Raw genomic sequence first — 14,983 nt, forward strand, 5'->3', positions numbered from 1 at the left:
AGGCTGGGCAGCTGCAGACTGAGCCCTGAGCCTCTGTTTCCTCCCATTTTACATTTCCTCTAGTGCTGGGATTAAAGGTGGGAGCCACCACCACCTGGATCTGTTTCTGCATTGATCTTGTGTAGCCCAGGGTGGCCTTGAACTTACTGAGATCCCTCTGCCTCTGTCTCCCAAATCCTGGGTTATAAAGCCCCTCCTTTCAGTTTTTGGATGGTTATTTCAGGAGGGGGCAGTAATTCCCATGTACCAGAAGAGGAATTGCCAGATCACATAACTGTTTGCTTTTCTGAGAATCCACTTGTTTCCCACAGTTGCTGTGTCATTTCATCTCCCCAAGCAGTTCTTAGAGGTCTGGTCCCTTCTGTGGTGCTACACATCCTGGTAATTGTCTGTAATCCCAGTACCTTGTAGGCAGCTGCAAGAAGACTCCCATAGTGCTGAGGCCAGCCTTGTCTGCCTAGCAAGGGAATGTCTCAAAAGCCTAAGAAATAAGAGTGTTCTTTTGAGACAGGTCTCTTCTGTCCCAGAAGGCCTTGGTCCTCCCTCTGCCTTCCAACCAACATATGTGCTACAGACTCAACATTCAGCTTTTAAAACACTGAATTTTCTTTGTATCATCCCACTGAGATACTTTGAAAACCTAAGATTATAGTTATTAGTTATTAAGAAATGCATTTATTCAAAGCAATTGCTTTAAAGGTTGAACTTTTTTCTACAGTATTTTTTCTTTATTCAGAACACAATGAACACTTATTAGGAACATTGTCAAATACAAGAAATTATAACACATTTTATAAAATTATCTGGAATTTATTACCAATGATGATCAACTAGTATTAACATCCTTACAGATCTTTGGAAGGCATTTTTGGTTTTGATTGATAATTGAGCCTGTGTGTACATACAGATTTGAGGTACAAACTCAGGATTGTACTGTACGTATTGCTATTTCCTGCTTTATTTCACTTAACATTTGTGTGGTGTTCACTTTTGTATTTTCATTATAGTTTTGTCAAAGCGTGGTTTTATCAGTCTTATAATTTATCCAGCCATTTATCTGTTGTTTTTAGCAATTCAGACTGTTCAGAGGGTTACTCCCTTTGGTATAAGTAACATTGGCATGAAGATCTTTATATAGAGTATTTGGTTTATGTATTTTTTTAATCTTTGAAAAAGGTTAGAAAGTAATTTCTGTTCAATTAAATATATAAATATAAATATATTAAATATATAATTTTATAGGCCATGAGAATTAATATATAATAGATTATTATAGCCACATACCAAAAGAAGAAAATAAGTAGGCACTTTGAGATAGCTTTCTTTGAGTTGTACCATTGGTTTCCTCTTTTTAATAAAACATTAGTTTTAAATGACCATTTTTTAATAGCAATAGTATATAATGTGGAAATATTAAAACTTTTTGAAATTTATTAATTCATAAGATGGAAGTACTGTGATAAATAGACTGTAGCGTGTAATAATGGAAAGAACCAGAGCGGCCACCATTCCTCCTGTTAACCAGCGGCTCACGCTGGGCACGTGGGTTGTGCACTTTGGACCTCCCTGCCCGGGCGGGGGTGTCTCTGCAGTGCACCTTCCTCCAGGGGCTGCGCTGAAGCAAGCTAGTTAATGTCCGTGTTCACAGACTTAATCCTCCTGTCAGACTCCAAATAATTTATGCCTCTGGTCGGAGATAACTTAGACATAATTAGCCGTTCCAGCGTTGCTTTGCAGCTCGTAGTGTACTGCTGATTTCTCACACCTTTGTATGTGTGTAAAGACTGGAGATTACATTAATTTTTTATTTGAATAGCCATATTAAAATAGCCATTTATAAATTCTGTATACTGACTTAGGTGTAATTTTAAAAGATTAACAGAGAATCTACAGCATGCTTTCCAGATACATGCAGTTCAGCGTAGCTGTTGTTAATAACTTATTGAAAAGTCTGAGATGTTGCATTTTTCCTAATAGCCCTCAACAAAATTTTAGTTCACTAACTTGACTCTTTCAGTTAATCTTGCTATTTCAGTAACTAGATCTTCCATGCCAATAAATGAATAATAAATAAATAAATAAAAGTTAGTTAATTGAATATGTGCAAATACCAGTAAAATACATTATTTTATAATTCGGAACCAGAATGTAAAATTACTTCATCTAAGACACTTTATGACTGAATGGACACTGCTTACATAACCTTTCTAGGGTCTTCACTTCTGAAGGATAAGAGAAGGCATCGATTGCACAAATTCTTGTGTCTCCGAGTTGGAAAACCGATGAGGAAAACCTTTGTGTCCCAGGCCAGCGCTACGATGCAGCAGTACGCACAAAGAGATAAGAAACATGAATATTGGTTTGCAGTGCCACAAGAAAGGTAAATTAAAAACGTCGAAACTTCTGCTTTTCTTACAAGATTCTTTTATAGATCCCAACACCAGAATCAAAGTCCTGAAAGCCTCCATTTCCTGACTAAAAGTAAGTGGGCACGGTGGTGCACACCTTTAATCCCAGCCCAGAAAGGCTGAGGGAGGTTAAGTCCGAGGACAGCTTTCCTGCACGGTTCCAGGCCACCTTCTGCTGTAAGTCAGCAAAGTGGCTTTAATCTGTGGAAATCAGCTACTGTCTGACACTTCTCAGTTTATGCCTTTAAAATTTTCATATTTAGTTTGTTGGAAGACATTGGAACATGAATATTTTAATAGTAAAGTACTAATGTCTTAGACTGAAGATTCATGAATGTATTAGCCTTCTTGAAGGAAGTATAGTATTTTTTTTTTCTTTTTTGAGACAGGGTTTCACAAAGAAAGAGTTTATGTAGAATTATTCCTAGCATCATCGCCAAAGTTGATCAGCCTGAAAGTGTTTCTACTTTAATAATGCCCTCCTAAAGAAACTGAGTGTACTAGGGTCCTCCCTTGCTTTCTGGTCGGGAAGACACCCCTGAGGCGGAAGACTGGTTATCTGTAATGCGCCAGGGAGAGCTGATCAAGTGGCAAGTGTGGGAGGAGTGGTCGTCTTGGAAATCCCATGGAGTCCGCACTTCCCCTCCTTCCCAAATGCCAGATACACCAGATAATGTGAGCTTCTTTTTTAAAATGGGAGTCTAGCAATTAAAACAGTTTGATTTACACAGTTCACTACTTGAAAGAAACAGATCCTCGCGAATAAGAGAGTAGAATTAAAGCGATCATGATGAAAATGTAACTGTTTGGTGAAATCTAATGTAAAAATCTCATTTTTCTTATTATTCTTGGTTATTTCTTAATTTTTAGATGTAATTTTGTTTTTAATGTTGTTCTTGGTTCCAAACCTAAGTGTTTCAACTTTAACTGGGAAAAGGTTGCCAGCCCTCCTAATGCTAATACTACATCACCATCTCAGTACCCAGGTTAGAAATTTCACTGCAAGTCATAATTAAGATGTACCTTGGCTTTTATTAATATTATTATTATTGGAATTTTGAGCATCATCATAGACAGAAAACCTAAGAGAATTGTTGATAGTGACTAATTGCCTGGAAGGTAAAACTTGCTGCCCTTTTATATGTCAGGTGTCACATAACATTAGATCATGAGATGGATGCCTCCTTCTTAGAGCCATTGCTATTGGTTGGTCTATGTTAGCTCAGTTTTGTAGTTCAATTCTCCATGCTAATTAAAGCCAGTAAGCACATAGACGTTTGATCTTTGAACATACATGTCTATTGCATACTACAGCAGCCAGTACAGTTGACTGCAGTTAGCAAACTACCAGAAAGGGGAAGCAGATCAGGAAGGGTTAGGTCATCAACCATTGAAGCAAGGATTTACTGTGTCCTGCCGCTTCAGTGTGGATGCTGTGTGACTTCCTTCCCACTACTAGTGTCTTTACATAGGAAAGCATCACACTGCAGTTGATACAGTGACGAGCCTTCCAATGAAAGTCTTAGTGCAATATGTTTTTAGAACTTGACAAATGATAGCTAAATCAGTTTTCAAAGAAAATGTCTTCCTGATAGTGGGCTTTACTGTTTAATAAAGTCTGGTGTATTTTGAAAGTCTTCAACTTCTGTCAAAACATTTTACAAATATAGTCTTTTAACTTTTGCTAATAGCAGATAATACTAGGCCTATTAATAACCGTTCGCTCTAACAGGACAGAGCACTTGTATGCCTTCTTCATTCAGTGGAGTCCGGAAATCTATGCAGAAGATACTGGTGAATATACCAGAGAGCCGGGGTTCATAGTCGTCAAGAAGATTGAAGAGTCTGAAGCAAACGAAGATCTTGCTGCTGACGCAGCAGCCAGAGAATGGGAGGTAAGAGTGAGACGCCGTCAGCTCGGTTGGCTTCCTTTGCCTTGTGTGATTTATGGCCTTATGGTACTCCACAAACTGCAGGATCCAGTGCACAAAAGCAGGTTTTTGAAAGCCTAGCTGACAGTCCATGCACATACGTGTTTTCTCAATGAATCTGAGTATAACATAATGCTCTTTGTCACTCTGCTTTTACATTAAAATATTGGATCTTTAAGGATAAAGTAATTTTTAGATTTATTTTAACATATTTAAAGGAAGACAACGTGGCTAAAATGGAAATAACATTAATTGCTATTATACTGTCATAAAAAAATCCTGTTTGATTCATCTGTCTTTTTTTCTTATATATGAAAGAATGCTCATTTAGTGCATTTAGAAAAATTAGCTGCCATTTCCAAGTTTCACACCAAGTAAGCATTATCTTGACCTGAATCCAATGATACTAAGGTGAGGGCAGGAAGTTGGTGCTAATTTTATATTAAAAAATAGTTTTTATTGTTCAAATTTAATGAATTTTTAAGCAATGTCCAAGTTAATACTGATAAACTCTTTAAAAAGCTTCCCATAGATTAAAAAATATTAAGATTATGTGATTTTATATGCTTTGTCTTGGAATGTTGATAGGATAATAACGTTTTATTTTTTTGGTATTTTTATCTTAATCTCTTTTTGATGTTTTCAGAAAACAGAGCAGATGCTAAAATGTGATAATAAATGGAGTTGGATTTTATTATCCATTTGGTTAAAGCTTGTGACTATTTGTGTAATATGAATTTACTGTGCACGCACTTGGCATGTATAATGATTAAGGTATACATGCTCTTAGCATGTATAATGGTTAAGATGTACATGGTGTGTCTTCTGTTCAAGCTGTGTTCCTGATTTTTTGTCTGACATCATTGTGTGTTATGTACAACATTCATTTAGTATGTCATCAATATGATGAAGGGGAAGAAAATAGCATATTGCACATTTATTTCAATATTTAAAGAAAAAGTATTAATCTTAATTCTAGCACCAAATTAGTAATGACCTAAGTTACTATCAGCAGAATAGATGGGTAAATATTTGCAGATATTTATAAAATTTTAAGTAAGACCAATAACAACGTAATGATGTAAGCGACTGCATGGATGAATCTCATAGCTAATGGGTGGAATACAAGGGGAAGGGCTGATGTCAGGAGAACCGAAATAGCTGAAGTTCATGGACTCATGGTTCCTGGAAACTGAGGCATAGGGAGGAGGCAGGAAGGAAATCTCTGGAGAGTGCTGGGCACATGTTTCCACTTACAGTAGGTGGGTTCACATGGTAACCGTGGGTTCCAGCTGTGTTCTTAGTCTCAGAAGGTAAATGTGTCCAGAATTCCAAAGATGTATACAAGTTTTAAGGTAGCAGCAGCTGAAAGTAGGTTACACAGAGGAAATAAGTTGGTAAAAGATGGTACATAAATGATTAGGATTTAATGGCAGCTAGGCTATGATGAAGTTTCTAAACGGGGCAGTAAAATGGTGGGTGGCCGTATTTTTAATCAAGAAAGAGAATCGAGAACTTTTCCCAGTGTTGGCTGGGTCATCTAAGTTTAGAAATATGAAACTACTGACATTTTCTTTTTCTTCTTTTCATGTGGATGCATGTGTTGTGTGCTTGTATGTGAATGTGTGGATGTATGCATATGTGTGGACTGTAGTATGTGTTTGAATCTGTATATGCAGAAGCTGAGGTTGATGTGAATCTTCTGATTGCTCTTCTTTCTCATTCTTTAAGGCAGCACCTCTTGGTGCAACCCAGAGTTCACAGACACTGCTTGCCTCCACACCTAGCTTGCTCTTGGGTCCCCATCTCAATTTTTGAAGCTGAAGTTACAGGCAGTCCTCACTGTGACCTGGTCCTTATATGGCTTCTGAGGCTCCAAGCTCCCAAATTTAGTTAGTTAGTTTTTTTGTTTTTTCTACCTAAAAACTATGTGGCTACATCTTACCATCCCCACTGCTGACTGTTTTGAATCAAAGAAATGGCTTCAGTTTCTGGGGGAACATTGAGAATTATAATTTACAGTTTAAAGTTTATATATCTCCTCATTTGTCCTAGGAAAATTCTCCCCCCCCCAAAAAAAAAACAAACAAAAAGTGGCAGGAAAAGTTGCATTTGTAAACCGTCTGGAAAGAGTGGTTTAATGCAGTAGCTACCTCTTGTTTGTGACTGAGGAGGTCCTGAATATGGGTAATGCGACTAAGGAAGAGGGGCCTTAAGACTGAAAAGCAGATTCTTCACCCTGTTACCAGAATTCTTTCAGACTGTTTGGACAACTTGTATGCATGATTAACCTTTTCAACTACAAATTTTATGAAATTTGAGTATGAAATCATAAGCTAGAAAGCAAACTTTGCTGCCGTCTGGTTTTTCTCATCTTGCATCTTATGCTAGTCTCTTGTTGTAAGGTCAGTGGTAGAAAACTGCTGGCCTGAAAGAGTGATCCTGCTATCTTAGCACAAGTCTGCTACGAGTTCCTTGTTACTGGCTTTGATCTGTTCACCTTTATTCCTTCTTGTAAGGAATATCAATAACAAAAAGCCCAATTTTGGATATATGACTGTGATGTGGAAAGACTTACTTGTCTTTCCTTTTAATCTTTTCCCAGAACAGAACGACATCCCTTAACTCAGTTGTTCACCTTTGTCGGTATCTTCAGCATTACTCTAGGGTTGGTTAAACGATTGTAAGTCAAGGCACCCAAAGTTGCTAGGATGCCTAGTTTGGATAGGAAAACTTTAAAGACATCTTAAAAGAGCTTCATCTACAAAATGTAGAGAATAAATGACAGTCCAATGACTAACTAGAAAAGGCAGGAATTCAGCATTAAAAGTATGAGGATGGTAGGAAGAAAGTTCAATGTTAGAGATTATGTGGGAGCCAGGCAAGCTGACCCGCAGAACCCCTCCAACAAAAGGGGGAATGTTGAGCCACGTTTCGACAGTGAGATCCCCTAATGATACATCAGAGTAGTGACTGTGTTATTAAAAGGGATCCTATCTATGGAGCTGGTTTTCTCCCCATGTGGGTCCCAGGAATCAGTCATCAGGCGCGCGCACCTTGACCAGCTGTCCCATCTCCGTAACTGGGGCTTCGTTTTTGAAATCCCTGTTAGAAGAAAAGGCTCTGACTTACTCTTTACCGTTATCCCTTGCCTAAGTGTTGATAATTGTTGTTTCATTTTGTGTTTAGTTTCTTAGATCCTGATTCTTTTTTCCAGTGTTTGATATTACTTAGAATTTCTCAATCACTCAAAGGTCAAGTCACTTATTTTAGTATAAATGTACTATGTTGCGTGCTTATGACATAAGCTCCCAAAGGATTATTCAGAACAGTCTATTACCTGCCTTTTGACTTAAGTTTTCAAATTATTTGTATGTTGATTTTGATTATAACTTCCAGTGTTCTCCAGCTTGATTATACACATGTAAATATTTAACCTAATGTTTTTCCTACACCATTAAGCTGGATTATGTCATTGCTGAATTCTTCCTATTGTATGCACAGCTGTCAAGTAGAGTTATCACTGCAATTGTTAGATTTTCCAAAGGAAAGCACCGGTTTAACACTGCTGCAGCTTCTAATAACCGTGCGGAGGACTGAAGCTGCATATTTAATACTGCTACAGCTTCTAATAACCGTGCAGAGGGCTGAAGCTGCATATTTAACATGGTATCTGCTAAACAGCTGGATTATTTTTATTTTCCTAAATGCATTTCATTATTGTTATTAAAGAACTATGTACATGTATATTAAAATTGAGTTAGTATATTAAAGTACAAGCAAAAAGGTTTCCTAATCTCTTCTCAGCCAAGTTATCAGAATGCACACTCAGTTGAAACTGTCAAAAAATAAGAGAGGCTTTATGTCTGCAGTCAACACGGGCGATCACATTTCTCAGGTGTGGCTTGTAATGGACAGCTAACAGAACAGCTGTGCTGGGCTTGGTTTGTTTTACATAGCACCTGTTTTCATGTTTGAGAAAGACTGTCTAGTAGTTAGGCAGGTTTTTAAACTATCCCCCGATTTTTTCAGTATTATTGATGGTTTTGTTTTGGGGAGTGGTGTTAAGGGATGGACTGTGACCACAGTGTTTTTCATGATTAAGGAGTGTGGTGGAAAGTAACGGGAGGGGTGTGGCTGGCGTTCAGAGAGGGGAGTAATAGCTACAGGGTGCGCTGGGTTCAGTGGGCACACGTCACACGTTGTATGTGCCTGAGTTGCGTGTATTTGAGGAGATGGCTTTGTGTATACTAGGAGAGCAAGTTTGCCTTAAAATGGAAGAAATATTTGGACATTACCATGATAGTATAGATAAAACTGAATGCCAGATAATTTTAGTTTACATCTAAATTAAATGTAGTTATACGTTGTACTTAATCTTTAAAAAAATAAGCTTCTGCTTATATTCCATAATACACGTATTAATGAGGGTAGCATATGTAGACACAGTAAATACAATTATCTTTCAGTAAGTAATATGCTAGAAAACACTTTAAAATGAGTTTCTTATCTATGAATACCCCATAAAATTAAATTTTATAGGATTACTAGCTATAAAGGACAAAAGTCTAGCAATAGGAAAGAATTATGGAACTCTATGAACGAACAGCGCAGTGTTAACTGAAGTCACATGTGCGATTTGGGAGGACTTCTGGACGTTGTACACAATGTGTTGCTTGTATTCAGCATATCTGTTAGTGCTGTGGAAATAAGTGCTCTGTGTCTTTAAACTTTTGAGCCCTTTCTTAGCACACTTGGGTGCAGTGCAACCGAACTTAAGCATGGGAAACACTCTCTTCCCTCCCCAGCTCTACAGTCTCCATTCAGGACTATCTGCTCAGTGGATACTACTTAGTGATTAGCTCTCTGCCATGTCAATCACGTCTGTGCTGCCAGCGAACTGTTTTGTCACTGTGGCAGGGCTCTGGTGCTGGAAATGTGTCTTTGACAGAGGAAGAATGCTTTTGAGAACAGGTCTTCCGTGATTTGCTGAAGCTTAATGTGACCTGGGAAGGAAATGTCCCGTCTCTGGTATGGGAAAAAAGGGAGAAGACATCAGCCAGTGACCCATAAATACACCCTGGTAAATCCTGATCAGTCATTGCAGTGTCTCTATCTGCCAGTCTTGTAGTGGGGCCATTATACAAACTTACCTAGTGCTTGACTGTGTAAACAGTATTTATAGAGTAAAAACTATGTGATTGCAGAAAATACTTGTAAGATATAGTTAGAAATTCTAAATATCTTTCAAAAGGGGCTTAATATGTTGCTAGAATTTTTTGCTTTGTTAAAAATATGTTTTTTTATTCACTTAAAAAGCAAGATAAAAAATATTTTTATTACTGCCTTAATGTTTTCATTTAAACTTAATCTTGTAGGAAAGGACTCTGAATTGTTTTCCTTGTTTAAGAGAAGAGAGTGAAACTAAGTTTCACTTAATGGGTGCTGTTGTAACTTATTGGGAGCTCTTGAGAAAATGCTGCTATTCTGTCGTCTAACAATGCTTTGTAAAGCGACTCAGGAAGTTTCTTTGTACTTCCTCAATGATAAGCATCTCAAAAATGACAAAATCCCTTTATTGATGTTTTTAATTATGATTTCTGGGTTTTCATTTCTGTTACATCAGCTCTAATCTGTATAAGCACCTCAGAATATTTATTTTTAAATTTGTGATCCAATTTATCAGATTAACTATTTAGCTAAGTCTTTTTAGTTTTTAACCAAGAGCAATAAAGGTATTCATAATGTTTTATTTACCATTTAACTTTTAAGCTTCATGATACTTACCATTAAGTTTTAAAATATTTGTTATAAATTTAGGGAAACCATAGATGTGTTGAATTTCCTAGGTCAGCATGATGCCGCACATCACACCCTTAGTACATGGACCAAATCTTCTGCTTGGAAGAAGCTCTTTGGTGATTTTTAACTTAGGTAGTTTTCCTGTTTCTTACTTGTTCTGAACTTTTCCTGTGTCTGTGGTGTAGACACACATGCAATATTTCCCTAAATGCAGTAGTCAGATGAGGAGGTCAGCGTGGAGTGTTCTGGACTGATTTGGAATTTGGTGGCACAGAATCAGCCACAGCTAGTGAGGCTTCACTTCACCAGCTCCTCTAGGGTTGCTTTTCTAGGTAGTAGCGTGTGTCCTCGCGTGCATCAAGCTCAGTGCCCAGCTTTCCTGCTTGAGACAGGTGGATCCAGGAGTGTAGGAGGGGAAGAGCTCTGGGTTTGTAAGGGTGGCCGAGAGTCTTGACATACCAAGGCCCTTCTTTGTCGAAACTGAAAGCAAAACGTATTTCTTCTGAGAGAACAGTTTCGGAACACAGGAAAGCTGCCGTCTCCTCTCTGTGACACTGCTCTTTAGCATGCTGCCTGTCTTTTCCACCTCTGATAGTTACACAGGGGACATCAGTGGTAAACTGCCTTACAGAGCTGCTGAGAATGTGGTCATGTATTTAGATCAGCAGTGACAGTATTCTAAATACTGGTGTATGTACTGCCAAATTTGACCTTAAAGTTAACCCAGATGCTAATAATATGTTCATTTTATGAATGAACTAATTGAACTCACACATTTCACCAGGGCTGACAGGATAGCTTGGCGGGTAAAGACACTTGCTGCAGAACCTGGTGATCTGACTTTAGTCTCCAGGACCCATGCAGTGGAAGGAGAGGGCTGACTACTGAAAGCTGTCCCCTGACCACCGCACATGCACCCTGGCACCTTCGTCCATGTACAAAGTAGATAAGCACTATCTTAATAATCATTGATAATAGTAGTTAGACAATGCCTCAGACAAAATGTGTGGGATCAAATTAACCCTTTGCGACTTAGCTTCCATGAGAATCGTATTACCCAATTATGCTTGCTTTTGTTTTTATTCCTTTCATTTCTTTAATTTTATTTTAGCCTTAAGGCTGCTCTTAAAATTCATGCTTGACATCTTCAACTTTAATTTCCAGTCATTGATCTGCTTGGAGCTGTTCATGTATTTGATAGACACTTGTGCCAGTTCTTTCCTTTGTGATGTCTGTCAGTAAACTTTAACTTACTGGAAAGTATTTGATAAAGATTTTGGCTTAGTTTAATTCATCTTCAGCATTATATATTAACATTATTATTTTTAATAATGAATTTTCACAATTTTGATTATTTTAGGTTGTCCTCATGTGAAAAAGACAGTTTTTTTTTTAATTTGGTATTTTGTGTGTGGAACCACAGCAGAAACTGCTCATGAATTTCTGCCATGTCTAAGACTTAGCTCACACACCGACTTCCAAAGCAGCCGCACATCAGCTGTGAAACCGGTCATCGCAGACTGGAATGATTGTAATCGTGATGGAGATAATGACCACAGCCAGCTCTGTGTTTGGGTGTTACTCTAAATGCCCAGCCTAAGCTGCCCTTTGTAATCTGAACAGCACCTTTAAGTGTTAATCTAGCGTGTCTCTTTCATGCATGAATCGGACATCTTACTGCAACGGTTCAGCTTAGAGTGAGGCCTTCACTCTGGGTGCCCTGTCCATGCCCCTGAAGTGTCTGCTCTTCCTGCTCACAGTTTCAGAGTAGAAAGAGGGGAAGGTGTGTTTTGAGTATTATTTCCATTTGGAGAAGCCAGGAAGTAGATTGATGTTCCTCAAGTTCACAGAGCTATAAGAAGCTATAAAGAATAGCCAGTATTCTTTCTGCGTTGTCGTGCTGCGTACCTGTAATGATGGGAACAGTACTTAACATACACCGCACGGTCCCTAAAGCATCTTCTGCTCTATGGACAGTCACAACTTAATTGAAGAAACTCACCCATACTGGCATTGGACTTTGCATTTGACTAAGAGGTTGAAAAGTATATCTTAGGTTTATACATTATAAAGCATAAGGATAAAATGAAGATCTGATTCTCTACCAACATTAAAATTATAGTATCACTTTTTCATTATATTTGTTTATGTGGGGTTTTTGTGTCTCATGTTATCTTCCCCAAATTTATTTTTTGGGACAATTATAAATGAAATATAATAAAAATATAAAGCACTAAGATAAAACAAAAACTAGCACATCAGAATTGAACAAACAAAAGGCAAGGAGCCCAGGAGAAGGCACAAGAAACAGAGCTCACTCGTTCTCACACTCAGGAGTCCCGTACAAAGCACTATATTGAAAGCCGTAACATATGCGCAGAGGATACTCTTTCTGTCTCTTCTTCCTTAGGGTTCCCGGAGCCCTGAGGAGAGAGTATTCGTGTTCTTCCACTCTGCGGAGTGTTGACTGTGGTTCTCTGTTTGTTCCCGTCTGCTGCAGGGGAGCTTCCCTGACCATGGTTGAACAAGGCACTGATCTAAGAGTATAACACATGTCATTAAGAGTCATTTATTGTTCAAACAGTAGTATTCTGTTTTACCCTGTATCCCTAGGCTATCTATTCTTGTTTAATGTCAAGGATGGGTTCTTCTGGTGGAGTGAGTCTTAAGTCGAATAAGATATCGATCGATTACTGCTGTGAGCTTCATGGCCACCATTGCCCTAGCATATCTTGCAGACAATGGTTTTTTTGGTTTGTAGAGAAACAGGAAGCAATTCTTATACACTCTTTTTGTTTTTCAATTTCCCCTACTATTTGCATGTCATTGGTAGGCACATTAGCTAAAAGTTATTGCATTAATACTGACGTGTTATGGTGAGCCTACGTGTGTGGATGTCCTTAGAATTCCCTTCTACACTGTGTATTTTATGGGTGTTTACAAGTGAGGAGTTACAGAACCGCAGTCCACATTGACTGCACTAGAAACTGCTGAGGAGGTAGAGGTACTCATGCTTCATTCCCTCTCTAAACTGCTGGCACCCAGTAACCTTCCTACTGTTTCTGAAAGTTGGTATTTTCAGTCATGTACGGGAAACAATATAGTTGGGATTCTTAGCAATATGCATTTAAGACTGCTCCATAATACTCCATCGTATGGATGTGCGAGTTTCTGTACTCGCCGAATGCCTCTGCCATGCTGTGTTCTGTGAGCACTTACCACAAATGCAGCCAACCTCCAGATTCTGTGTACCCACGTCTTCAAGTCTCATAGGTAAAGACCAGGGAGCCCAAGTGGAGTAAGAGTATGTTCAGTTGTATGAGACAATACCAGAGAGAGACGCTTTCCCATTTGGAATTGATCCAGCAATAAGTGCAAATCCTGTCGTTGTTGGGGTTTGTCCATCCCTACAAACACATACTAGTGCCTATTATTTAAGTTGGATACTTCCCCTATTTTTGATAACAGATCTTTTTCAGTGATATATATTGGAGAAAGGATACCGTTTGTGGCTTGCCTTCATAGAAGTTTTAATTTTTAATCATCTAACTCCTAAAATTTCTGATTCATGATTATTCTTTTGGTATTCCATTTAAAAATAACTTTTCAAACCGTTGGTTACCTTGAGTCTTACATTTTTGCATTTTCCATTTGGGTCTCTAATCTGTTGAATTTTTTCAAAGACAAGAACTTTTTTCTCCTTCTGTCAGCCTGGTCTCTGCGGTAGTGACAGTCCTCATTTCATTCTCTCCCTTCCTCTGTTGCCGGAATCAGTCGCCATATTTGTGTGGGTGTATTCTGTTCTCCTCACGAAGCTGGCTGCTGGCTGCTGGCTGCCGGCTGCTGGCTGCCAGCCGTGTTCTCTTGCTTCCTGTGATTTAATGACGAGTCTCGAGAGCACCTGTGCTCCAGGTGTTTGCCATTGCTTCTTCAGCTGTTTTGGGTCTTTCCATATTAACCTTTCAGGTCAACTTTGTAGCTCCTGAATCACTTGGTTTTAATTAGAATTGGAATTGTGTGGGAATGGTGGGTACCTTGGTGACATTGACTGTATCTTCCTTCCCATGAATACAGATAATCTCCATTTACTTAAACCTTCGTTTTCTTCACCGGGATTTCCACACTTTCCCTCATGTTCAATCTTCTATACACATCGTTAGGTCTAGGCCTAAGTATTTTATAACTTGGAACTAAAATCAATAATGTTAATGGCAAGGACTTGATTTCTGTAAGTTGTCCTGATATGCTGGAAACACCACTGCTGTTTATTAATCCCAGCAGTGTTCAGTTGTTATTAGATTTTCTTTATTTACAATCCATAGCATTTTTTAAAAACAAAGACAGGTTTAATTTCCTCCTCTTTTACTTGCACGTCTCCTATTTCATTGTGTTTTGAGGACATCCTGTAAGCTATTGAATAGAATAAACGAGAGGGATCTTTTTGCCTTTCTCCAGATCTTAATACAAAAGAATCTTGAGCCTCCCTATTATTTGTGATAACTATGGGATTATTCTTTTTATATGTTCTTTATCTGTGTGCTTCTAGGTTGCTGATTGTTTTCATCACAAATGAATATCAGATTTTCACTGCTGATAATTGTTATCACAGTATTTTTCTTTAGCCTCTGGGATAGCGCACTAGCCTTGCACACCTGTAATAAATTTCACTTGATTATTATGTATGTTTATTTTCATGCATTATCTGATGGCACTGGCTGATATTTTGTTAATATGTGTGCATGTATTTTCATGAGAGTTAATGTTCTGTAGTTTTCTTTTCTTGTAATGTCTTTATTTGTTTTTTTATTAGGGTAATGCTGGCCTCACAGAATGAGTTAGTAA

The 14,983-nt window shown here is 38.2% G+C and overlaps 1 protein-coding gene across 11 annotated transcripts in view; it reads left to right on the top strand.

Annotated features, from left to right (window-relative positions):
* The window catches only part of Oxr1 (oxidation resistance 1), a 375,562-nt gene that overhangs the window by 342,074 nt on the left and 18,505 nt on the right, over positions 1-14,983 (top strand). For 9 of the 11 annotated variants that reach the window (XM_085679009.2, XM_087898764.1, XM_085679016.2 and 6 more), the window contains 2 exons: positions 2,212-2,380; positions 4,141-4,303. In XM_085679009.2, the coding sequence (XP_085535135.1) occupies positions 2,212-2,380; positions 4,141-4,303 (332 nt within the window). Of the gene's footprint in view, positions 1-2,211; positions 2,381-4,140; positions 4,304-9,236; positions 9,423-14,983 lie in introns of those variants that run through there. The other 2 variants (XM_085679017.2, XM_085679018.2) reach the window with 2 other exon arrangements.

The sequence above is a fragment of the Myodes glareolus genome, chromosome 19, assembly GCF_982192425.1.
Source record: "Myodes glareolus chromosome 19, mMyoGla1.1, whole genome shotgun sequence".
NCBI classification, from domain to species: domain Eukaryota; kingdom Metazoa; phylum Chordata; class Mammalia; order Rodentia; family Cricetidae; genus Myodes; species Myodes glareolus.